This window comes from Nicrophorus vespilloides, unplaced genomic scaffold (genome assembly GCF_001412225.1).
Source record: "Nicrophorus vespilloides isolate i.1.1-1 unplaced genomic scaffold, Nicve_v1.0, whole genome shotgun sequence".
NCBI lineage: Eukaryota > Metazoa > Arthropoda > Insecta > Coleoptera > Silphidae > Nicrophorus > Nicrophorus vespilloides.
Window position 1 is genome coordinate 209,265 of NW_017097212.1, and position 27,254 is coordinate 236,518.

General features: G+C 31.1%; 1 protein-coding gene across 4 annotated transcripts; it reads left to right on the forward strand.

The window, feature by feature from the left end:
• The first annotated feature begins 1,285 nt into the window (after positions 1–1,285).
• Positions 1,286–26,965, forward strand: LOC108559428 (potassium voltage-gated channel protein eag-like). Of its 4 annotated transcripts, XM_017916718.1 has the most exons (6): positions 1,286–2,019; positions 19,658–19,891; positions 23,864–23,872; positions 24,880–24,891; positions 26,387–26,518; positions 26,718–26,965. In XM_017916718.1, the coding sequence occupies exons 1-6, from the start codon at positions 1,941–1,943 to the stop codon at positions 26,882–26,884; spliced, it is 633 nt and encodes a 210-aa protein (XP_017772207.1). In that variant the 5' UTR covers positions 1,286–1,940; the 3' UTR covers positions 26,885–26,965. The 4 variants fall into 4 exon arrangements, with proteins under 4 accessions (XP_017772207.1, XP_017772209.1, XP_017772208.1 ...); XM_017916720.1 differs by lacking the exon at positions 24,880–24,891 and having other exon boundaries at positions 1,287–2,019; XM_017916719.1 differs by lacking the exon at positions 23,864–23,872 and having other exon boundaries at positions 1,287–2,019; positions 26,718–26,964.
• The last annotated feature ends 289 nt before the right edge of the window (positions 26,966–27,254 follow it).

Genomic DNA, 27,254 nt, shown 5'->3' on the forward strand with positions numbered 1-27,254 from the left:
TTCTTTGCATTTCTATATAAAGTTATATATATATTATATATTTATTATTTTTATATACAGATATCTGGTATTGTTTTAAACGTTATTATTTTAAACTACAAAGTTTTGTTTTTATTATTATGTTAATTAGTTTCAAGTCCTTTGAACAGTAAATGTTTTTTTTTATATATATTTTAAATAACAATAACTGATTGACAATAATATTTATGTGTTCATTTTCGCTTGAACGTTCATTCAAATGTGTGCTTTACATCAAGCCTATATTAAATACCACTGATAATCCCAAAGATCTATAATAACAAATCATTTATAATTAACCACAAACTATATTTTATTACATACAGTTGTAGCCGATGTATTTACTTTTAACAATATAATAAAGTATATTTACAAAAAAAAAATAATTATTTGTTATCATTTCCAATTATTATTACATGTAATATACCTCATAAATTTGCAAATTTCTTCTTTCAAATTTATAAGTAGAATTAAATAAAATTATTTTGTTTTTTTCCTTGTTTTAAAAGTTTTTAGTTTTTGTAGTTCATATGTATATTATGATTATCATTATAAAAATATAAATAGTTTTTTATATTGACTAGATTTAGACTTTATAAATTTGTTTTTTTATGATTTATATGCAACCAAATATACATTTAAATTTCCTTTTGCTGATGCAACGAAGACACAAAACCGATTATTTCAAATTAATACTACGTTACAAACTACAGTACATTTATTTTGAAAAAAGTGAATTAAAATTTAAACTAACTACTATATATAGTTTATATTTGTTAATATTATTACATAACAAAAACAGATTTACCATTACAATAACTGAGTCTAAAATTCTTAATATAAAGTTTTTCGCATCTTATTTGACGAATTTATTTAGTCTTACTTGTATTAATTCTCTTTGAACTTAAATTGGGGGTGATTTTTGTGTATGTGATTGAGTTATTTCTATGTGTACATTGTTAAAACATAAGTAAAAGTATTAGTCATAGTGTAAGAGAAATGTATTGATTAAAACTAATGATATTCAAGATGGAAATATGAAAGAGGATAATTTGCATAGTAATAATCATAATCATGATAATGACGTCGCGAGAAGGAAAACAAATACCAAACGACGCTAGTTAATTAGTCCTCCTGGGATGTGTACGATGGCAATATCGAGTGTTAAGTGTATTTGAAATCTGCTTTTTTTGCGGCCAAGTTTTGGGAATCGATGAGGGTTCGTCTCTGGTGTTAGAAGGAGACTCTCCGTTGCTCTCCAAAATTCGATGGATTAGTGCGAGAGAGGCGTCGGTTGGTGGAGCTGCTGGGGTGGCGCGCTTGCATTTCGATTTTTACACCGTACGGGGGAAAATTGAACAGTCGAGAAAAGCCCTTCTGGCCCTCCGATCACGTCCGGCCCGCGCTCTCGCATTTCCACACGCAAAACCACCCTACATACATACATACACACTCAATCACACGGCAACATATATATACATACTTGCATTCACTCATACAGATATATACAGAGGCCCGGGAAATAAAAAAACACACAGAATTCGAGCATTTCCATCATCCAAATACATATAAAGTTCAAATGGTGCACGCGGCCTATCGGTAACATTTAATGATGGTGCGAGCCCTCGACCCTAACGAACTACACACATTCAGGATTGTACACATATGATCAGCCGGTCCAAATCATGAAAAACAAACTGAAATATATAGATTGTGGATAAATTACTCGTCGAAAAGTGTTTTTGTTTTTCTTTTTATTCCTTCTGTTCTTTTGTTTGTTCAATCGTCAGAGCCGCCGACTCCTGCGGAATACATTTGTTTAATATATATCTGGAACAGTCATGTCCTTTTAAGTGGCGCGGTTAAGGAAAGGGCCCGAAAGGGAGTCACGGCAGCAGAAGCGGCAGCAGCAGCGGAAAAAGATGCCAGGTGGACGCAGGGGCTTAGTCGCCCCCCAGAACACCTTCCTGGAGAACATCATCAGAAGATCAAATTCCCAACGTAAGTGATTATATCGATACCTTATACCGGGGCCACCGCGACTCTCTGACACACTTAGCCTCGCTCCGGCTCGTCAAGTTTCATATGTAAATCGAAACGTATCAATAAGTACGATAACGAGACCGCCGGTTACGAATCGATCCCCCGAATGCATCTTATAACCCGGTTTTTTCCCCCACTAATTGAACTGAATTATTAGCAACATCAATTTGCATCGAGACACGCTGATTGTCGCACAATTCCCCTCTCTCAAAACAAACGTGTTTTTGCTTCGCAAATATCGTCTCAATCATTCATCATCGTTTCGGTGCCGGTAGTAATTAATTATTAACTTGATGAATCGCGGTGCACTATTTAAGTTGATAAATTATCCGGCTGCTGGTACGTGTGGCGTCGCGAGATGAATAGATGGAAAGTAATTACGAGAGATGCGAAAATCTAATTAAATAATTAATACACAATCAGTTTCGTGCCTAGGGGTGGCGGTGCGAAATGAAAAAACTGGCGAGGATCTACTAAATATTATATTGAGACTCTCCGAGCAACGCAACGCAACTCAACGCTGATGGATTAATTACAATGGGACCAAAACATACTTTCGACATTGTGCAACTGAGAGTACATGCTATAGAAAGACAGGACTTGATGTAAGGGTTGCTGACAATAGAAGCAAGCCAATCTCAGATAAGACTGACTAAATATAATAGGAACTATAAGTTTTCATCAACAACTATAATACTATATACTAACATATCATTTTATGATAATAAATTATAGAAATAGGGAAACTTTTATTACCCGGCGATTCCACCAGTATTAATATTTCAAATACGTTTTTAGGTTTAAATTTCACAGTAATGTAAATGTTATTTTTAGATTCAAATTATTTGCATGAAATATTGATCGGTGCAATTAAAAAAAAATTGAACGGTCATTATGTTTAAAATATTTCTTTGTCCTTTGGCTATAAACGGTTTTATGATATATCCCTATGACCCGATATTTCATAGATTTGCCTCACTTCTATTTGGGTTTTTGATCTTCTACTTGGCCACTGTCCAAATATCGAAACCGGGGAATTCGGCTAAGTTCTAACAGTCGATATCTACTTAATTGCAACGTTTTAGATAAAGTTTTATTGCCGATTTATTTGACAACTTTCGACAAAAACGAAAGTAATTATATTTATTTAATGCAACACAGTTTTAATTTTTTCGTTAAAATCAAAATATTAATTACTTTATTAATTCGTTAGATTTGTATAGATACAGATTATTTGTTTAAATTGTTTAATCCTAACTAATCTAGAGCTTTAAAATTGCATTAAAAACAACACAAAAAGTGACTTGACTATAAGGAAAAAGTTACCTTGCAAATTTTCAAACCAGACTATAGTAAATCCGGATTGATCGAAACAGCACTATACAAGGTATTGCTAATATTTTTGTTATATTGCAGTTACTGTTTTTATACCTCTATATGTACAGTGGAACCTCGCTTAACGAGCAAAATGAATATGTTTTGCATAACGAGTGAAGATGAGAAGAGAATTTCCGAATTGCGCGCCTGCTACATCATTTTTCAAAACTTGTGAACACACATTCACTATACGAGTAAAAATCCGGATATTTTGTAACGAATTAAACTCGTTAAGCGAAACTCCACTGTACTTATGTTAATTATATTTGAACATTTATTCTGAAATAGTAAATAACTTCAAATCTATAAATTTAAGAAAAAAATATCTTGAAAAAGTAAAAAGGAAAGCAAATATTTCCGTAGCATAGAAATGTCTCCCTGAAAAGGATATTCTCTTCCTCTTTGCATCCATCCTCCACTGATTGAGTCAATATTGACTGTAAACTATTGTAATAAAGACCTTTTCTTTTATCCTTTACGATGATACTTTTCGTCAATGTCAAATTTTGAAAATCACGATAATCGGTAGAATCAATAACCCGGACAGTTTGAAACCGAACTAATCGAGGACTTTAAAAGTATGGTAGTTAATGCTGTCTAATAGAAGGTCAATTGTGAATAGGAAATAATAAAAATATTAGTTAATTATAATAAATAACTTTGTAAATATGAATGTTACATATATAAAAATGGCATCTCTTTTAGTAGCTGGTAAATAATATTCATATAACAAGTATAGTGTAAACACTGACGTAATAACACTAATATTCCGTGCAGCCGCCAGTGTTTCAGGAATGTGGGCAATTATGTGCTCGGCCGATTATTTTGTCAGTGATGGTGTGGACTTTAACCACTATTTCACCCTTTCACCCACGACCCTTTTCACGCTGCCTGTTAACGTCACTGCTTTGGTTTTAAAATAATAACGGCGCAAGAGGAAAAAAAAAATGTACTAGCAGCAGAACATTGAAGCAAATCAAGCCTATTTAATTCATACTGTATAAAGAGGAAACCAATAATATTGCATCATTATCCATGCTCATTTAAATTTGACCTCGTTATTAATAATTGAATTCTATATTCATCATATATTTTAATTATTACAAAACAATTGTACAACAATAATTAATAGTAAACGTATTTACTAATTATTTTTGAAACTCATTACTGAACATATTTTTTGTTATGTTTGTTATTTCACTCGAGATACATTAATGAATTATAATTATTTATCAAAACAATCACTTGTTAAATTAATTAACTTTTACACAGGAATAATTAAAATCATTAACAAAATTTGGTGTTTTCGTATTTTTAAAATTCACAATAATAAAAACTAAACAAATGTAGAGAAATATTTAAAAAATATATGATTTACTACTACTTTTTTTTTTATTAAACTTGACTTATTTATGGAACTTCAATACGCAAGAGAAGAACATTCTAAACTGTCGTGGAAATATTGCACGTGTTGATTCCTTATGAGTGTTCCCATTGTGCCATAAGAGTTCTCTTAACCTCTTGAATTTCGACCCAGATTTTCATTTAATAACACAAGATACAATCATATAAAACATGTTTAGATCACGATACTATTCTTAATACTGTTTCAATTTAGATACTGGTAATAAAATAATAAATTGAATTTTAGATTATTTAAATTTATCATCAAAGGAGTTTATCAGTACAAATAGGATTATAAATTAAATAAGGAAGAGATGAGAAGAGATAGTTACATACGTCTTTCAATTCCATCTTATTCGAATTCCGTACATTTCCAAGATGACAACGTCTTTTTTGGGCATAGCGGAAAAGGCATTGTCGAAAAGGCATTCCATCTGATAGGAAGAACGTATAGGTAGTTGGTCACATGGAAAATTACACGAGGGAAGAGAAAGTCTGCCAAGTAAACTAGAAATGATAGCTTCTTTATACGACAGAACCGTATCGCTTCATATTCTCAACTTAATTGAAAAGCACATAGCGAAAATCGACATTTATTCAGATAATTGAAATTCTTCTGACATATCTTCAAATTTTAATGGTATATGTGCATGTATTAAGTCTAAATAATTAAAAAAAGTGCGCAGTATTATAAATCATAATAAAAACGTTTTTAAAGTTTCCTTCTAAATAATGAGCATTATTTTTCATGAAAAATAACATTTTTTATCATTTTTACAAAAGTTTTAGTTGTTGGAACGCAATATTGTTTTAAGTAAATAATTATTATAGTAATTGTACTTTAAGTATACGTTGGTTGTTCTGCACTATTTTCTATCTTCTATGACGTTCCAACATATGGTTAAGCAGAATGTTGCAGCAATTTTCACCTACATTCAATATTTGGCTTCTTTCCAACGCACTACTTTCTTTTCTTACTGTTGTAACCTATGTATACTTCCCAAATGCTGAAAATGGAAGTGGCATCATTGATACCCATTTTCATACATCTAATCTTTAGTGATATTTTTGTTCACACAAATGAAAACTGATGCACTCTTTCAGTGTTGACTCCCTCAATATTCCAAAGCATTTTTCTTTGTACTGCCTGTAAATATATAAATAATTCATACATTTTCTGTGATGTAGCAATATGTATTATTATTGTTATATAGCGTGATTGTAACAATTATATAATTTACTAAATAATAGCAAAAACTTGAAGATTATGGAAGTCATTTATTATATGGGAAATGTATAATAATATATTCAAATGCCAGCAATAAAGCGTCTTCGTTTGTCAATCGATTTGTGTAGTAAACATAAATTCCAAAACCTTATATACCCACAATAGCCGAAACAAACACGATCCAAGCTCATCAAATAACAAGAGATTTATTATTAAACGCGATACGTTAAATTTTATCGCTCCCCCTCGAAACGATGTAAACCTTGATTTGTTTGAACTTTATTACTATTGGAACGAAATGCTGAAATCTACCTTGTTGTTTGTTTGTATGAAATTTCATTCCACCAATTTCACAATAGAAGAATGAAAATGCAGGGCATTTTTATGTACATTTATACACTTTCCTCGCGGCATTGTACGCACAGGACGAGATTGTACCGCAACACGTGTAATAACTTTGATAGAATTTATGAGTGGCCGGACTCGGTGAAATGGAAATTTGCATTTTGTATTCCCGCGAATTATTCAGCGAGACGAGAGGCAATCAAAATCCGCAAATAAGTAGACAGCATGGGGGGAGGAATGCAGAAAAATAATAACCGTGTGGACGTGTGATTTCAAGAAATAAATAAATTGCGTTTTACTCGCACGCAAAAGTCCGTCGTCTGAAATTGGGATCGTGAAAACAACAGTGAAGTTGAATTTGCTGCATTAGCTTTATGATCCATTAGTGACTGGAAATAACAGTAATATGAAAGTCAGACTTTTATTTTTGTTTATTTATATTGTTATGGTTTTATACAGTTATGAAACATCACTTTATATTTACAAATGAATTATTCTCACGATAGATGGCACACCGGTCGAAAATCACTGTAGTAACTAGTAACTAATTATATAAACTTTGACTATCATTCAGTTACCACAAAAAAAGCTTATATTGACATTAAATTCTCGATTATTGAAATGATGTTTCATTATTCATTACGTTTATAAAATATAATGATTTCGATTTTACAAATAATAACATTATTAATGTTAAGAAGTAATTTTGAATCGTATTCAAAAACATACATTAAAATTGCTTTAATTTTAGAATAATTTAAGGAACAGAATCAGAAAATCAATAATTATTGTACAAGTCATTAGTCTTTGTTTTTTTTTGTTTGTACTAAATTGTAACAGTAAAAACCTCAAGAATTGGCTTTAATAATCATTATATAATATGAAGATTACTTTAAAACAATTATTTAACGCTATCACAATATAAATCAATTCTTCATAAATCTTTTATATTAAAAAATATTAAATTAAAGATACAAAAACATATGTTTTTATTAAATACGTAAAAAACCTAATTTTAGTCATTAATATAATAGTAATAATAATAGTTTTGCATTTATCATAACAAAATTTGCTTTATGAAATGTTTAAGTGTTTTGCGCATTGGCGAACACAGTTATACGACTATAAACCAACATTTTATTTCCTACAATATCCTCAGTATTTTTATGTACATGAGTTGTATACATATTTACCTTTATTACAAGTTATTCATTGCATTTGTAGAAAATCGAATGTGCAGGTAAACCTATGTTTGTTTGTCGACTAAAAGGACGAAGCTAACGGAAATACAACGCTGAGATCACAAAGACGATTGATTTATTTTTTTTTATAAGGATAAACGAGGATAGAAATCAGGGCTGCAGTATCCGGGGTCAACGACTCTTGCCGGCTGCCTGGAGCGGAAAGGGAATTGGCGCCCTTTCCCGGATTATCCATAAATATATTTATTACTTATCGTATTATGTAATTAGTGCAGTATATTTGTATAATGATATCTAATTAATAATTGAAAATATTAAAAATCCATAAGTCATTATAAATGTATTATCCCGGCGCATCCGCTTTCACGACGATCTTCGTTATAAATTTAATGCTTTGGGCGATTGAAACCTGTTTATCTTTTAATTAAATTCATTACGTCATATGGGAGGGTGGAGGTGGCTTTTCCGATCGGATAAGATAATATTAGCATATTTGCTGCTTCAAGTGCAGTTCGGCAAGGTTTCGCGGGCGGCGGCTGTGGCTGTGGTGGAGGCGGCGACGACGCCGGAAAATCAACACACGGAAGGTAGAAGGTGAGCGACGGCGATAACGAGCTAAAAATAGAATCAGCTAATTTTAAAGGCTATCGACTCTTCTAAGGGCGCAGACTGGTTGATATTTTTGTTGCTGCCTTCTGCATTACCCCATTGGCTCTCTCTCCCTCCCTATCGGCGAGCGCAGAATTACATAAAGGGGTCACGCGAATTTCACGCTGAAGCAAGTCGCCCCCACTTCTAAACTACTACTAATTGCATTTTCTGCTAACTGCAGCATCTACTCAAATAAAAATAATAGCTTTGTTTTTGTTCTCATCGATTTAAGTAACGCCAAAAACAAGATTTTATTGTCCAATTTCATAATTAATCTTACTCAAATATAGGGATTTATATTCTGGTTATTTGGTATATAAGTATAGCAATACCTCGCATAGTCCGGCTTTGATCTGTTCGGATTCAAGGACCGTTTGAAAATTTAAAATTTAACACTTTTCAAATATTGGCTGAGCCGATTACCAGGACTATATTGTATACCTATGAAAGTAGTATTAGCTAAGGTATACTAATTCTTTTATAATATGGTTCAAACCTAATATATCGTTCAATTTCCAGCAATGCTGCTGTCTGCATTCACTGCCTGCGTGTGAACAACCTTATTCGATTCCGCTCGCAACGATACGAGATCTCCCGACAGCTGGGTCAAAGTGCATATTGTTCTATTTTTAGATCCTGCTTGCCTAGAAGATAAACTAGGCATACGGAGAGAGAGAGATATTTTTTTCAGCTTCCCCTGCCGTTGTTTTCCATCGGCCAGGCTGAAAACAAAGTTGCAAAACTCAATTCACCAACTGAATGTTTTCTGCTAGAGTGGGGAAAAAAGAAATATACTCTTCGAATGGAAAAATATTTTTGGTTCCTTTAAGTTTCCAATTGGAACACCCACCTTCTTCTTCTTCGGAACGGCAAATTTCAGTCGACACAATTCAAACCTTTCGAGTCGTTTTTTTTAGTACTTGTTTGTGTGACCCTTTCGGTCCTAAAAATTCAATAGCACACGCGAAACCCACCACGATAAGACCGGACCGAACTTATGAATATATGTATAATAAAAAGCGAATCAGATCTTGAAACGCCTGAAATTTCGTACGAAAAAATTATAATTTAGTAATCCGTGCGTAACAATGGCAGTATTGAGCGAAGTTTCTTTTATTCAACTTTTTATTATTTCTTAAAATAAATCATTATACATACTTTTACTAAATAACAGCTACAGTCTTGATGGATGTGAAAACCTTTTATTTCCTTTCATAATCATCAAATTGTAGCAACGCCAATAATAGAATTAACACTAGTTAATTAGTTGTATAATGACTAATTAACTAAAGTATATAAATATGTTATATTTCTATGAAAGATTAATAATAATAATGCATGAATGAATACAGTTTTCTAAACATGTTATGAATGTATTTGTTCAAGCATTTTTGTGATTTTATTTTAATTATATAAATATGTACCTAGTATCCAGGACTGTTTGAAATCGGGCTAATCGAGGATTTTAAACCTCACAAAAATGTACAAAATATCAATTAAAATTTAGCTTATTTTGAAAATATACAGAAAACCCAGATGTATTGATGTATTTATTTTCATTACTCTTAAAATAAACGTTATTATTATTATTTGATAAAATTGTGTCCAAAGAACTTTTTTTTTTCCAAATAAAATATTGCAATGCTCAGGTAAATCTTTAGATGTACTTGGGACGTTGTTAGGAGTAGTTGATATACAATGGTTCTTTTGATGTTGAATGCTTTTCACACTAATTGGTTTAGTTTAGGTTTATGTTTGAGAGCTGTGGTGACGCAGTACCAGCCACGATTGTTAAAGCCCTCATCCAACTGGTAAAGTTGCACTTACAACTACTATGCGAATACAATTTAACAATTAATATTTAACGATATTTTCTTTTAGTTTTAGTTAAATAAGTTCAATAAACTTAAACCTCGGTCAATGAATCCATAGACAAATACAGGATAGAAAAAATCTATATATGTATAAAATTGATTTGTAATTTGAAAGTACTTTGTGTGTTTTACGGAATTCGGAAATTAAAGATGTTTGCTTTGGTTTGGTTATGAGGGGGACATCATACATAAAAGCAATAGAATATTTATGGATGCCCGATGTAAAGGCAGATACAACACGTCGATAGAAAATATATAAATTAAATTAAGTGAGTTTCCTGCGGGCTGCGAGGGGTTATCAACCCCGGGTCCTTTGTCCTACTTTATACACTTGTATTCCAGACGTCATTCCATGCACACAAACAAACAAAAAATCTAAAGCAGATTCTGATTTTGTATTCTTTACAATACAGACAGTTTCACTAATTATAGTTGAAATTAATGTAATAAAATTATCCAATTATGTTTGCTATAACATTGGCATTGATTGTATATGTAAATTATTTATATTTATAAGACTGATGTTCTAAGATAAAGTAGAATTATAAAATCTGCTTAATATGTAATACCTCAAATAGTAGAGCTTCGATCAGTCTGGATTCACTATAGAAAATTTCAAAGTAGAACCATCATTAAAGAAAAACTGTTGTTTTACATATTCTCATAACAATCGAGAATTTTGCAAGTATTAAAAGGACTGAACATGATGACAGTAAGAAATGGTATTTGGAATATCAATGGATTATATCGAGCCTTGCTATAGAATCAATAAAACTTTAACAAAATATTAATCAGTATTAGATTTGAATTAGTATGCAATGAATGTGTGATGTGTTCAAACTATTGTACGTAACAAAGGCAGACAAATAATTACGCAGACAAATCGATGGTCTATGGTTCCATCACAATACTGTGGAGTGGTATTAATCTTAAAAGGCTTGTCAATAACAACAATGGATTTGCGTGGTTCTTTTGCTATGCAGAAATGTAGCTTCTGGTCTGGCAACTGGACAATGAAATACGCAATCTTGAGGGCGCGCCAAACGCATCCATGAAAAAAAAATACGATTAATGAACGCAAGTTTTTTCCCGAAAGGTACACACGTTCGTATGTGTTATTATATAGTGGAGAGCATGCAACTGTTGCGATTATTCTCGTCCTCTCGTAAGAAGTTGGCTGGCAGAGTGCCCTTCGTTTCGGATTTCAAGAACCCTTCTCGCAATATATCTTATGCAAACACGAAATACTTCGAGAGGGAAAACTCTCTGCTTTATTAAATGGCCAATGCACACACGATTCATTATAAACTATCAATCTCGTATGTTTGCATGCGCATTCATCAAACAAGCTATCGCTTCCTTCCTGAAGATTGCTACAATAATTTTCGTCAGTGGAAATTTCATGTCAGATATTTTATTGCGTAGCTATAAATTTCTGCACAGTTCGAAATCATATATCATAAATATTTATAAACAACACTTTTACTGTATAAATATTGATTTGTTTGTGTGAAATGTCTGCAGTTTTATATTACTTTGACTTGTTTTTTTTTGTTCTGAATAAATATTGTTTAATTTATTATATGTACTTGGGGTTTAACAAAAGTTCGCTTAGTTGGCTGGAAAAAAAACAATTTGTTTTTTGTAATTTCTCAACATAATTTCCATTTAAAACATTTCGTCAATTTTTGCCTTCACCAGGGCTACATTTGTGTCGTCGGTAGAAGAATTCGGACGACCATCACGAGATTCGTCCTCAACAGATTAATGCCCGATTTGGAATCTTCGAAACCACTTGGAAATGGTCATAAGGGATGATTAATTTACTCCGTATGCATTTTGGCATTCCTGGAATATTTGGATAGGCTTGAGTTAACGTCGAAATCCGTAGTAAAACAATTTTTTGCAATGTCGGTGGTAGAATTTCTATCGACATTACATCACTAATCTTGCATTTTCTCCTATCCATTCTTACCGATCTTCTTGAAATTTGGCATGAAATATCGTTAGATTTTAACAAATTGAGAAACAACTTTTGTTTTTTTTTAGAAACAAATGTATTAACACCAACAAAGTGCAACTATACTAATTACGTTGAGTAAAAGTGTATTATGTAAATTTAGGATTCAAGGTAACTGTGCAAGGTCTATGATGTATTAATAATGGATTCTTTAAGAAAATCAATATTCGCAATTATATATTTTTTGCTTTCACCTCTGACCTATACATTTTATGTCAGAAAGGTGTAAATTCACATTAATATTTATGTATATAAAATGTATATAATCTTAATAAATTCCGAAATAATTCAGTAATTTAAGAAAGAAATTAGGAACTTAGAATTAGTTGAATGAATGTCAAAAGGATGTAAGAAATATATTGATTGCAGAAAATATATTGAATTTAGAAAAACTTATTAATAATGAAAACGAAATATAAGAAATTCTTGCTGAAGAAATGTTAACATCAAAAGATTGAAAATTATATTGACAACGTTATAATTTTCGGTTGAAAATCAGTGTTTCACATTCTTCTAATTATTCGTGATATTTTGCGATTTTTAAACAATCGTGTAATTTTTATTACTCTTCTCCCTACTTTTGTGGCCCAATAAAGATTCTTTAAACGTTCGAATCAGCTATGATTCAAAAAATATCTGAATTAGAATTCAAAAATGCAAATTGTTATTATTAAGATTCTGTTGATCATAGGAAATATTTCAATTATTTATTTTCCAAGTAATCAATTTTATAGTTCATCGAATCGGTAATAATTCAATATTTTGTTATATATTCTCCGAGTGGGATAGTAATTTGAACATTAAATAATCAGTCAGTTGCATGCAGGCAACAATAAGTCGGCTGAGTTTATTGCACTCCAGGACTATACTTCCGCTTCGATTATGTAGAAACGTCAATTAATTTAACATCGATGATGAAACAACACAATATTACATGATCGGAGTTCAAAGCTGTCCTGGATTTGACACTCATCCTCCTCGTATATCCAATTCAAAACTAGTCAATCAAATAATTAACTTCTAAATACATAATCACAGCCATATAGTAGTAATTGCCTGTAATTTGTTCCACAATTATTTTGTATATTTCTAACATATAAATTTAACACGATTGGTATTTCCATTGGGAAATCATAAATCTGGATATTTGCAGAGCGGAAAACTACCTGTAGAAAAATCAAAAAAATTATTCAATTCATTAACGAAAAATCCAAAATTCTAACAAGCATAATATTATCAGTAATTTACTTTTGAATCTGCATATATTGAATTATATTTGTTATAATATACTTATTATAGACTTTACATGTGCAGAATAGTTTCTAACTGGTAATTTGAAATCAATATTGAAAATAAATCTGACAGGGAAGAATAATTTGTATTCACTGCACGACATTCGTAGGCTACAAAATATGATTTCTAACTATTGATCCAACCTGTGAACGTGCTTCGAAATTTCAAATAGTTAACAAAATAAACTGTATCAACAAGAATATATTGTATACACATTGAATCATATTTTATATAAACAGAATAACTTTCTAGTACAATCGATTTATTTGCCTAAGATTTTGTGATGCTGCTTATTTGCTAATCACATAATTAAGTACTTTAAAGCAAATATTAAAGTTATCTTTAAACACCTCGCATAGTCCGGATAATCCGGAAAAAGAGATTTGGCTGGTATTTTAATAGTGTTTATTTTATCGTAATATTTGTTGCTGAAGCTGTGTTTTTGCATATTCATATTTTTTTTTGATTCAATAATAAATTTTAAACCGACTGCAAGAGAAAAATAGAATCCGCGTTTCATGTATACAATATCACTGTGTATTTAATTACAAACACATCCGAAACACGCGTGCAATTCACATTTTTCGTGTTCATAGTTTATTTTTAATTCAGTAAACAAAGCCAATGAAAATTCGGAAATGTTGGCTAACCAAATGAACCATTTCGCTATATTCTTTATACAATTTTGATGTTGTTTTTTTTTGCTGTTTTTTGTCGATTATTTATATTTAAACCATTCAAAATTTACTAATAATAGTAAGATGGATAATATATAAATTTTTAGTTACAAAACCTTATACAAAAAGAAGGCGCCAAATTTAAATCAGGTGCTTTTTAATATCGCGCGTTTCCTGGTCATTCCTGCCGTTGACTCATTTATATAAATCCGGTTTTGTTTATGCGGAAAGTTGCGCGTGACGACAAAGTCACGATATAATGCCATTAAGTAAGTCGTTTTGTATGCCCGAAAAATTATATTTATAACTCCCATTTTTTTCTTCCAACCCTTGTAATTGCGTATATACATTTAAGAGTTGAGCTAGTTACGCGTATAAAGTAATAAAATGGCAAAAGCTCACAAAGGCACGGGAGGGAACAATCAAATCGAGAAATAATAAAGGATATTTAACGAAATATGCTTTTGTTGTATGAAACATTGAATTCATTCCTTTGGTATAGTTTATCTTGTGTTCTATTCAAAGTATATACGAAACATGGCATATGTTGATTAACGGCAATGTTAGTTACGAGTGATTATTTGCATACTGCGTGGGTAGTTATATAATTCTGAAAATTACATTTATTATACATCAATAAAGCAAATTGAGCAATTCGCAATCGCATAAAATGAACGTATTCGATGCCAAATAAGTTGGCAATCAATTAAATCCTGGATCTCTTTCTCTGTGCTAATTTGCTATTGACGCAGTAAATAACGCTTAAGGGATGCCAGACATATGCTTCCTGCGATCAATTTAACTACTGCTTTACTGGACATGAAGTGAATTATTGTTTTAAATATGTCCAAAGCACTTTTGATTAAAACTGAAACTCATATTGAAGAATGGAAAGTATTTTTTGCTCTAGATTGAATAGTAGTAACTAAGAATTATGGGATTTTGCGCAAACTATTAACTAGAAACTAGAAATCAAAATGTTGACGAAGAAAAGGTAGAAATTTATAGAATTTTAAAGACTTGTTGAAAACCTTGTTAGCAATCAAAGATTTAAATGTAAGTTTAAATCTGTGAATTTGCTTTTTAAAAATTATATCGCGATCATCTGAAAAGCAAAATAAGTTATCGCAATTGAGATTTTTTTTTGTTTTCGGCTATCAATTGCACACTTAAGAATGTTGCGCTAATACTTGAACTCGAGCAACAAGCCAAGTCATTGTTCGAGCGCTGTCGCTGCTCATTCCAACGTATTTTTCCCCCCAATCAATATAGCCTGAATTATAGAGTTATCGATTCGTTTAAAAATGCCGTTTTGCATAATTCTTTTCGGTTTACAAGGATTTACAAAATATCTAAAAAACTATGTTTTATTCTCTTTTTAAATATGCGAATAACAAATTCTTATAGTTAAAGATATAAATCGTATTTAGAGAAATAAAAATGATATCTTTGATAACTGTTTATTGAAAGGGTATATGATTGATCGTCGTTTTATTTGTGTTCGTTTCGAGTATATAATGTCAGAGGTCACCAGTTGCGTCACGTCAAGTAGAGGGAAATTCAAATATCTGCATAGACCTTGCTCCATATTATATAAAAGATTATCGAAACATTACTTAATCATTTTGATTAATTGTTACAGTTTACACAAACACAATATAAACGTACATTTTCTATCGATTTTTTTAATTTGTTTTAATTAAAAAGGATGTTAGATTTGATGTTAGAAAAGACATCTTTAGCGTTAATTTGTTATAACGCTCAAAATTGTTTTACTGTATTTTTCAACATTTTAGGATGAAAAATATTCAATAGTCAAAGTGTGAATATAATTTACTATGTTACACGTCCAACGTAATAGGAAATTTGAAGAAAGATTATAAATAATATTTTAGTACTCAAGATTTAAAATTGTTTTTAAAAAGTACAGTGTAAAAAGTACAAAGGAAACGTGGAACGAAATACGGTCTCATATTGAATGGAACGTCAACATGAACCCAACTATACAACACGCAATATGTGACAAGAATGATAAAATTTGTTGTAAAGATTTCTATTGTAGTTATACAAAAAAAGTAATTGAATATTAATTATACTGTTACAATAACAATGTAGAAATGAAAAAAGCTTGGATTATGATGTTTTGTAGTAATTCAAGAATATTAGAATATAATTGAGTTAGGTTTGTAATCCACTTTGATGTATTAAAAATAAGTGTAAGAAAATGAGTCGGGCAATTATAGGAATGTCGCTCAGGGCCATAAAGTGCACTACTTAAGAGTAGTCGTTTCTTACAGTTGAAAATCCCCTAATTGCTAGAGTAAAACGTGTTTTAAGTGTTTGAATATATAGAAAGGGGATCAGCCTCAAAAGATGAGCGCGGTTTGAGAGGCAACTAAATGGGATTTATTGTATTTATTCCAATTAAACAATAATTTATATACATTTACTTATTCAGACGCAATCGGTGCCTTTAAAGGAATTCGCTACCTTGAGTTTATATCGCACAAATGGATTATTCATGATTCCCTTTCCTTTCTTTTCAAATGAAATAAACTTTTCATGCGGTTACTTTTTCTTTTCCATGTATTTTTGTTTCATGTTTCCTTGTTTTTGAACAAAATTTCGTGGCATTCCCCTCGGTGTTCTGATAAAGGCTTTCAGACATAAGGCGGACATGTAATTACCTGCTTTCAGTTGACAACCCGAGAACCATATCATGTACAACCGAATGCGTGTCTGCCGTCACTATATAATTATATTTTCGGGGTTGGAACCAGAATACGAAGAGGCGACATTACTCTTGTGTTTTTTCAACTACAAACAAATTCAATTCGTTTGATGCAAGCCTCGTTCGTCCGTTTTATTTTTTTACTTTGTAAAACACGAAACGCCTTTTAGAGAAACTTTTACAAAAAAAAACCTCCCGCGTAAACAGCGGCTGTTATTTGATGTTTTCCCTGAAAGTACCTCAATTAACATCTGTTCACCTCTTTAGGTTTGTGGAACGTCAGCAGACTGCGGCTGCAAAGATTTACCTAGACGAGTTATTGGATTTCCCGAAAGTTCCGCAACTTGTCGCTGCCGAAACCTATTTATATTGATTCACCTTTCTAGGTCAGAAATTAACCCCCGTGCGCTTATCGCCTGAACTGCTTCACCTCTTTGCGATACGAAACAAATATAAATATAAAACAAACACATACAAAGAAAAAAATTATTCACCCTTTACCGAATCGCGGACGAATTGGATTCATTTAACAAAAACACGAGACTGAATCTGGAATCCAATTAGAAATAAGTAAACTCGAGATGAGCTTTGATGGCACAAAGTTCCCGCAAACCTCGGGCAATCCTATTTGCTCGGAAATAACAGTTTACGCTTTATTTGTCCTTTTTGAAATTAGAATGTCACATTTCAACAGTAGATTTTCTTGTCTCATTTCATTCCAATTTAAATTTCTCTTATTTCCTTCATTTATGTTAATAAATCTACTTTCCTGTAATATTATTAAAACTAGTTTCATACATTACAACATAAACTAATTTACTCAGTTACTTTCATTCATCTAAATAAAGAACTTTTACATCATGAAATTATTTCATAAAAAGAAATTCTTAGGCTATTGTTTTCATTTATAACTTTTTATTTCTACCTCATCTACATGTAGCAGTTGTAGAAAATATCTACACTTACTGGTCAGTGTAGATTTTAGCATATAACATTCTTTACTATATTTATTAATGTAATTAATACTTAGATTTATAAGTAATACATTAATACCTCGCATATTAGGAGTAATTGGTTCCCGAATTGTTAAAACCGGACTAATCGAGGACTCTAACATAAATATAAACAGTATTAAAGAAGACTTGACTACAGAGGTAATAAATGATCATAATTATTATTTTCTGCTGAATAGATATTGTTAAATCCTGGAAATATATAAGAAACGATAGATATATCACGTAATACGAGTGTTAGCTGTGCAGTTTCGTCGCTTCGTGCAGTTTTTGAATGATTCAATTCCACCCGATCTCTAAGGAGGATCTGTGTAAATCTAGAAAAATCCCAATTTATGATGGTTCGAATCACAATGTTTCTTTATTCATCTGAACTTTTCTTTATAAGAAATGTGATGCTTTTAATAAAATAAAACCTTTATTTCAGTAATTAGAAAAATTTCTTATTTTCTCTTGCTGGTGTACGAGTCATTTCCGGAAGAATTTTATTAAGTATTGAAAATGCACTTAGCGGATTTCGTCTGGTGCTAATTAGAGATGTTGGTAGTAAATGTACATTTAGTTCGACTAAAACCCTTCGTCCATTAGCTCTTTCACTTACAAATTCAATAATAAATGGTACAAATTTCAACTATTTCACCAAAGAAATACAGTTGAAACTACAAAATTTTATGTTTAAATTAGCAAGAGTTGTTTTTCAATTAATTATTTTGTATTTATATTGTTTTAATTGTGGCTAATTTGTGATTTACATATTTTCCCGTACGTTCATTATGCAAAGTACATTACGTAACATCAACTCCAACTGATTTCAATCCATTTGCATGATTGTGATTGGTTATATATGCGCAATCCGGTGCTAACATCTAGATAAAATCAACATACTCAGTCCTAATTTCATCTGCATGCGATTAGAGATAAATTAATTGCACGGGGACAAATTTTTTGATTGAATACACATTCAATATTTTTCTAATTATCAATAAGCTCTGCATGAATCTACGTAGAGTTTAAATGATTCAAATATTTTTTACATCTTTTAACATAATACAAAGCACCAGAAACTCGCTATTAGTGTTTGCTTTCTTGGCTTTGGCAAGAAGCTGTGACAGCTCGCTTCTATGAGCTTGATGAAAAGCCCAATTCGTGTCCAGCCAGCTTCATTCATTTCGGACATTCGAAATAAAAAAAACGTGTACTTTAAAAACTGCTTTTATAATACTTTTTTTACTCAAACTGTTTTATTTATTTATAGTTAAATACATAATGTAATACCGATTTTGTAAACCCTTGAAAATATAGTAATGAAATTCAATAAAATAAAAATAAGTTTTCAAATATTAGTCACAAAATATATCGGTTTCTTCGCTTAATACAGTCAAGTACTCTTATTAAGTATTATATGGACATATTTATTGTTCTCTACTTTTATTGATCATAGATATTTACTTTCATTAGGTACGTGAATTAATAGAAATATCTACATATTTTAGTTGTATAAAAGTTGTTTATCTTGTCGTGTATATGTAAATTCTAAATAGATTATGGGTTTAAAGAAGCTTTGCAATATTCGATTATGTAAGTGAAACAGTAAAGCTTACCTGGGGCAAACCAGAAGTAACGACGGTAAAAATGCAAAACATTGACCATGACATATTTCAGTTGGAGCGCGTGAGCCGATATTTCTGCCCCGCTCTGCTTAATCTCGATAAAGAACATGAAGCTAAGCCGTAACAACAATTTATTTACATTAATTCTGTTTCGTTTCCTGTTGACCGCAGCTGATAGCAGTTTCTTGCTGGCCAACGCTCAGATCGTCGATTTCCCGATAGTCTACTGCAATGAAGCCTTCTGCAAGATCTCCGGATACAATCGGGCGGAGGTTATGCAGAAGTCTTGCAGATGCGGCTTCATGTTCGGTGAGCTGACCGACAAGGAGACCATCAACAGGGTGGACCACGTGCTGGAGCATCAGCTGCACGACCAGTTCGAGATACTTCTATACAAGAAAAACAGTGAGTACATCCCATTCCACTATCAACATCACAATCCACATCGAGATCAAAAAAAAAATTTAAATATTAATTATTTAAAAAAAAATATAATTATAGAAAAAACATCTCATAAGTTGACACTAAAAAAAAATCAAATTAAAAATCAAATCATCAGGAAATTATTAAACCGAATTAAGAACACTTAAGACTTGCTTGTGGTTAAACTAAAGTTAAGCATGTAATGTTTATCTTTATTTTGTTTCTATTTTGGCTGAGGGACTTTCGAATTTCTTTCATTTGCCTCGCAACTTCGCGAATGATAATACTCCATGATAAGTATTCTCGCTCATTTTCTTTTCTTTTCTTTTTTTTTTCGTTTCACCTTAATTCTTTCATAATATAGCTCTTCATTGATTAATTAACATCCATTTACTTCCGTTCTCGATTGATTGATATAATTTTAGTTTGATTCTTTCTTTATTTAGCACACGACATTGCGAGACAAAAAGTATAAATGTAGGGATTATCTGAAATATGTAATTCCATCGCAGGATGAATTCATAAAGTAAAATAAAGCATTGTAAATTTCAAATGTTTGACGTTATTGTAGAAATCTTTGATGTTTCTCTTGAGAGGCACTAAAGCATAACTCCGAAATTGGGAGGAAACGTCATAAAAAAAATAAGTTGCAGTTTTTTTTATTATATATATTCCCATTTCACCAGTAAAAAAAATGTGCACACAAATGGGTAACATGCATTGAAATGTTGGAGCCGGAGAAGTAAAATATTAATTACATGTTGAAAAATTGAAGCTTTGGAGCAGAGAATGCGCGCACTGTTCATATTGCATGAAAATTGAATGGTTTTCTTTCAGAAAGGCGATGAAATGCAGTACAAATGCCTCTTGTATTAAAGTAATGTATTCATTAAGAAATCTTAACAATAATTTTATTAAATTGTTTATTAACAAAAGTATGATACAAAAAAATACATGATTTAGGTTTAAATATCGAAACTAATAATGTACTTGTGTAATTTAAATATAATAAGACAGTAATGCTGATTGAATGATAAACAAAGTTGTATTCCTAATAAAATGTAATGCATTTCAAATTGTATAAGCAAAACTTTTAAATTATTTATAATTTTACTAAAATGTAATTATTGTTACATAAATGCTTGATTATATATTTGAAATTTTGATGATGGTATCTGGAAGAATAAAAGAAGCGAAAGGAATCAAAGTTGTAACTAACTTTCTATATTTTAAGGGCGTTCATCCTCGGTAATCGCCTGGATGAATGTTCTTTTCGCTACTTTATAAGATTGACGCGCAGCCAAGGGTTTTGTGACAAATCATTTCAAAAATCCTTAAGATATATTTTATCCTTTTTAGTAAGGGATTTCGATAAAAAAAAATCTTCTATAGTTAAAAACGTGTATATTTTTTTTTTTGAAATTGTATTGGTTCGATAATTTATATTCAAGTAACTTACAGAGGCGAAGTGATTTATAAGGAAAAAATGTTGAATTAGATGGGGTTTTCTAAGGAGAAACTACTGGGGGAGGATTTATAAAAAACGGAATCGTGAAATAGGGGAGGTATGGCGCATTGGAGCAACCGTTGTAAATCTCCTTTTACAACGGCTGCTCCAATGCGCCATCATGCCATAGCATTCATCGCCCGACGGACTCGTTTGCATTACACATAGCTTTCTGGTTAGTTAACTCAAAGAGAAGAACTAAGTTAATTATCTATTGAATAAAAAAGAATCAGCCCTTTTACTGTTGTTAATAATAAAGACCGCATTGAATATTGTGTCCTTTTTGTATAGAAATTATTTAACAATTGATTTATCAAAGTGTTTTTTACTCGCAGCAATATTGAATTATCTTATAGATAATTCAATCACATGATCGATATAATACATCTCTGGGTTTTAACGATTACAGCTGGAGATTATGTCATTTGTAAATGTTGCAGCAATTGGATATATTTCGATGGCATGAAAAACTACATCCTCTTAATGGATTATCTTTCTTCATACAAAATATTAATCCAGATACAATCATAGCTTGATTAACGGCGTTTTCAGAGGTAAAAATACTATAGACATAATAGTAATGAAAATCATTAAATATAAAAGTTTTTTTCGTGCCTTTTCTTTTCTTTCTCTCATTTAAAAATTGCCTATATTGAAACTTCGTTATCAGAGGTAACGTTAATTGAGATATGCCTGTACAAATTTATGATAAAGTACACTGCATATTTCCCAAAAAACTCATTAAAATATATAATAATAATCAAATATTCAACTCAAGTTAAAAAGCAACAAACAATATAAATTTGTTAAAAATTCCATCTGGAATTCCTCTCATATTTTCATTATATCGACTAACCATAAATTTGAATAAATGAATTACACGTAATTGGAATATATGTGCTTTCATAGTTCCATTTTTCATAAGCAATTTCAAAGTTTGATTTTTGTTGTTATTGATGAAACTAAAACGTATTCAGTTCTAGAATTATTAGAATAGAATAATTATAAGAATCAAAGCAAATATTTAAGTAATTGTACAATTCTTGCAATAAATAATATTATCAAATTAACGTTAAATAATTATTTCATTGTTCAATTAGATTAGCATTAATCTGCTAACTTCGTTTGAAAGACACTTGCCACAGATGATAATACTGATTACTGTAACTGTAAAACGCTCGAGGCGAATAACAAATTTTTGTATTATAAAAGGACACACGTTCGTTGATACTGCTCTTCTATTTTTATATTTTTTTGTAGTCCCTCGGCTTTCATGTCCCCAGGGATAATGCATTGTTACTGCAAATTCCTGAAATCGTTTGTTCTCCCACTGGAACAATTCCCTTTCATCAGGTTAAACAGTAAAAGGCATGAATAATATAAAACATATTCTGATAACAAGTGCATTGAAATGCCTATTACAAGCGTGAAACAGCATTGATTTTTTTTAAATTAGTTTTGTCTTAAAGTAACATTTTTATTATTACAATTTTGATTCATACAATAACATATAACAACTGTTGCTGTACTATAGTTTTTCAATAAATATATTTCTATAATAAAGTGAATACAGGATTTGGATAGTTAAGTATTTATGGAATCTTGCCCAATTTTCTTAATAACGATTTTAGCCTCTTAAAAAACGTATTAGTTTCATGAAATAAAACAGATTTTAATTGCATTCTAGAATTAACCATTACCATAATAAGTAACGAAATATGATATTATAGCGGATTATAAAAAGTATTTATAGCAGTTTTTTTTTTGATAGAATATTACACGAAACATGATTGTGGCAATCTATAAATACATTTGCATTACATTCTAAATTAGGATACAATTTCATAGAAATGAAGCTTTTGAATATTTTTAGAACGTAAATATATATAGTGCAGGTACTTTGTTGGTTTCGTCCTGTTAGGTAATCGATCATAGGCATCATCAATAATAGAATTAAAAGATTTATATGCATAAGGTGACATTCCATTTAATCTTATGATTAAATATACAGCGCATTTGTTATGTAATTTAACAGATGTCTATTTTTACAGATGAAAATAACGTAATATATATTATAATCGTAGGCTTCTCTGAAACGCATGCATATTGGCAGAAGAGCTGCATTGGAAGTATCCAAATAGAGCTCAAATGCTATGCAAAGATTGATTAAGAAAAGACTGCTTGATGTAATGCATTTGCGATGTAAACATATATAAAATGTATAAAAGAAAGTGTGTCAGTTTCTTTTAAATAAATAATGAAATATTTCTGGATCTATTCATATCTTTTAAACGTATTTGAAGGAAGATACATTTTGTCTCGTAATAAAACTCATCCGATTAGCGAAGACCGAACAAAATCGTAATTTAATTTAATAATTATCCCCTTAATGTATGTCTGTGTATTTGCATCGCTCCGTCCGTCCGCATCACGCATGCTCTATATAGAGAACAAAGGTATGTAGCTTGCACCATTTCTCTATAGAGAGCATTCAAGAAAAAAGAAAAAACAAAAAAAAAAACAAGTTGATAATATAAAAAGCTGACAAAATTTTTAATTGTAGTACGAAACAATCAGATTGAAATTATTGACGATGAATTAGGCAATTAGGCGAAAGACTTTTAAATCCGAATCTATTGCGATTTATGTGTTTTTAATGCATGTTTGTGGTAATGATGCGAACCTAGAGTCGATGTTTATTATTATTATTATTGTTTGTGTGTTTTATGTTCTAGTTTCAGACGATGTGACATAGATTATTTGTGTTTAGCATTTATTTGTTCTGTTTGACATAGTGGAGCGAGCAATATTAATTGACAATAAAAAAAAATACAAACTATATAGAGCCAGGGGATTGACGCTAATGTTTGAGTAAACGAAATGAGAAAAGTCCACAAAAATCACATTAATTCGTTTCCTTACTTCATCAAACAAATTTAATTTTTAACTTTTAACAGAATGTTACGGGCTAATTAAACTTTTATTGCTTTTGTGGATATTTCCTATTTTCTTATTCTTGCTGTTTTTTTTTGCACGACAATTGATGTTATCACTGTTGTTGAGACTTGCCGTTGTTGTTTTTTAATTTTTACTGTTGTTATCTTTACTGTGTGACATGCACACACGATGAAAAATTTAATTTAAAAAAAACAAAAATGGATGCCGCGCTGAAGAAGTTTTGCATCAAATTATTATTATTTTTTTTTAGTTTGGTCTTTTCTTTTGCACCCCGAGTTAAATATTTTTTGTTTGAAGCAGGTAGGAAGGGTTTTTCTTTTGTATGAATCGTCAACATGAAGATAATAAATAACGAAGAAATCCTTTCAATCATTTGCAAAACTATCCACCAATCAAATATATTATTATATAAAAAAAAATATGAAATAAATATAAAACTAAAGCAGTTAAGAGAAACCAGAACAAAAATAGCACTGATAAACTTTATTTTTCTTTGTTCTAACAGGCACACCTGAAGGTATGTAGTATTTTGTTTACAATTTCCTATATTTCAATTTTCTTTCATTTTCTTTCGAGACGAATCTAACTGATCTGAAATGAATGCGAGAGAGTGCGAGAAACTTCGATGAAGTTGATTTGTTTGGATTTACATTTATTTTTCTTATTTTTATTTTGTTTTGTAAACAATCTCTAATGCTAATAAACACTACTTGAAACCTATTTCTTTCTTGCTATATAAATATACATATCTTTCTCTCTCTCTCTATATATATATAAATATTTCGGTTGTAGTTATTATTATTATTGTTTTAAACTTTGATGATCCTTATTTATTGTTCCACCTGAATCTTACTATTTATTATTTTTTTCTTTGTTGAAACCCGTAGCGAAAACGTATTTTCCATTGATCTCCCACTTGAGTTGCAGGATGCGTCCTCGATTTAATTTCCAGTTTTACGGAAATAACTTAATTTGCCGTCACCCAGCAGCGTCCTTCCACTTTCTGTCTCTTCAATTTACATCTTCAATTTCTTTCAATTTGTAAACAAAATGTTGAAATCGAGCCTGTTAGGATCCCGGCCGCGTCGACCTCGCGATAAAAGACACTAAATAAATAAAACGAATTTGGTCTTAAAATTTGCAGAGGCGAATTTCTGTCCCTTCCGTCTTCATTCCGAAAGCAACCGCCACCCCGAGCAGTTTCGTTACGACATGCTCGGAATATTAAACTGGCCGCGATGACGCGATAAATTTTAATATAAACTCCCAGACATCGCTCTGAATGAAAAAATAAAGAAGCCAGCATATCAGCATTCATCAAATTATATTATTCACCAAAGACAAGAAAATCCTTTCCTCGATCCATTAAATTTCCGTCTTACATAATTTAATTACTTTTGAAATCGATAGTTGAATCCACACCTCGGAGGTAGCAAACGAATAATAGAATTTGTATAAGAAATTGAAAAAAAAAGCACCAAATAAGTATTGATGGATTTCGTTGGAGCTTTGTTAATTTCCTGCAGAGATAAAACCTCAAACTTTCGAGTCAATATTCAATTTCCTTTATTGCGCACGCATTAACTTAATGATTAACTGCAGGTAAAATCTGCAATTTCCTATTAGGAGCTTCCTGTATTTTTTTTTGTAAATATTTGCTTTCGCTTTATGCATGTTACCGTTCGCTCTGCAATAAACAGCGAAGTCCTGGACTTCTGGAAATAAAGCATGGCCAAATTATTATCCAACTAAAAAAAAATGTCGAAAATTATAGTAATAACTAAGAGTTTTTTTGAGAATAACAAATTAATTATTATTATTTTCTGAGCTTATTAGGCATTACCTGGATTGGAAAAAAAAGAAGTTAATTGAAGGAAAAAAAAGAAGTATTTCGTAATAACTAAATGAAATGGAATAGTTGGTAGTGTTTAGATTGAAATTAATTATGATTTGTTTGCTGTTCCTGTCCGTCCCAGGGCCGTTGATTAATTGATGGTTTCGTGTTTTTGTAGAGACACCGCTATGGCTCCTGCTGCAAATATCCCCGATCAAAAACGAGCGCGATCTCGTCGTGCTATTCCTACTCACGTTCAGGGATATTACCGCTCTGAAGCAGCCCATAGAAACAGACGATACCAAAGGAGGTAAGGAGTTTATGGGTCTTTAAAGGGAATTGGGTCTCTGCGATGAGGCACTACTACCGCTACAAAGAAGTCCACTTGTGGGGGTGGATGCTCTGTAAAAGTGGTATCAGTCATTTAAATCAGGCCATGGAATCAAGAGATTTGCACAAATTTGTAGCTTTATTGGAGTCTCCTATTTAATTGATTGTGTTTTTTTTAGGCCTTTCAAAATTTGCAAAGTTGGCGAGATCTGTAACGAGAAGTCGTTCCGTCTTAGTGTCGCAGTTCTCATCGCATCTGCCAAATTTAAAAGATACAACGAAGCAATCGCACTTGGCTCAGGTTTGTGTTTATGTATTATACAATTTTTTTTTAATCACTTTCTAAAGTGACTCAGTGACTGTTAATTATAAAATTATTTCAACTACTTAATGTAGATAAGACACATAACGCTCCAACCGCACTAAACACATAATAATTATATCAAATTAATAACATTACAGCAGCGGTCGGGGAACTTTTTTAACCATTACCCCAAAATATTATTGCGTAACTCGATATTACACGGGGGGGATTCTGAATAGAAAACAATCAATGTAAATTTTAAATAAACATTATTTATTGAATTAATTTGCATTTACATATTTATAAAAAAAAAGGTACATGAAAATAGTAACAAATAGTAATAGACAAACAAAATAAAATTCTTAAATTGGAAAATTAATTGAAAAATTTCCCCCTTCAGGTTTTGGAAACA

Coding starts and splice junctions, on each gene's coding strand:
- LOC108559428 (XM_017916718.1), top strand. CDS start 1,941: ATGCCAGGTGGACGCAGGGGCTTAGTCGCCCCCCAGAACACCTTCCTG. Junction 2,020..19,657: donor CAGAAGATCAAATTCCCAAC/GTAAGTGATTAT, acceptor TGTTGACCGCAG/CTGATAGCAGTTTCTTGCTG. Junction 26,519..26,717: donor AACAGACGATACCAAAGGAG/GTAAGGAGTTTA, acceptor TGTTTTTTTTAG/GCCTTTCAAAATTTGCAAAG.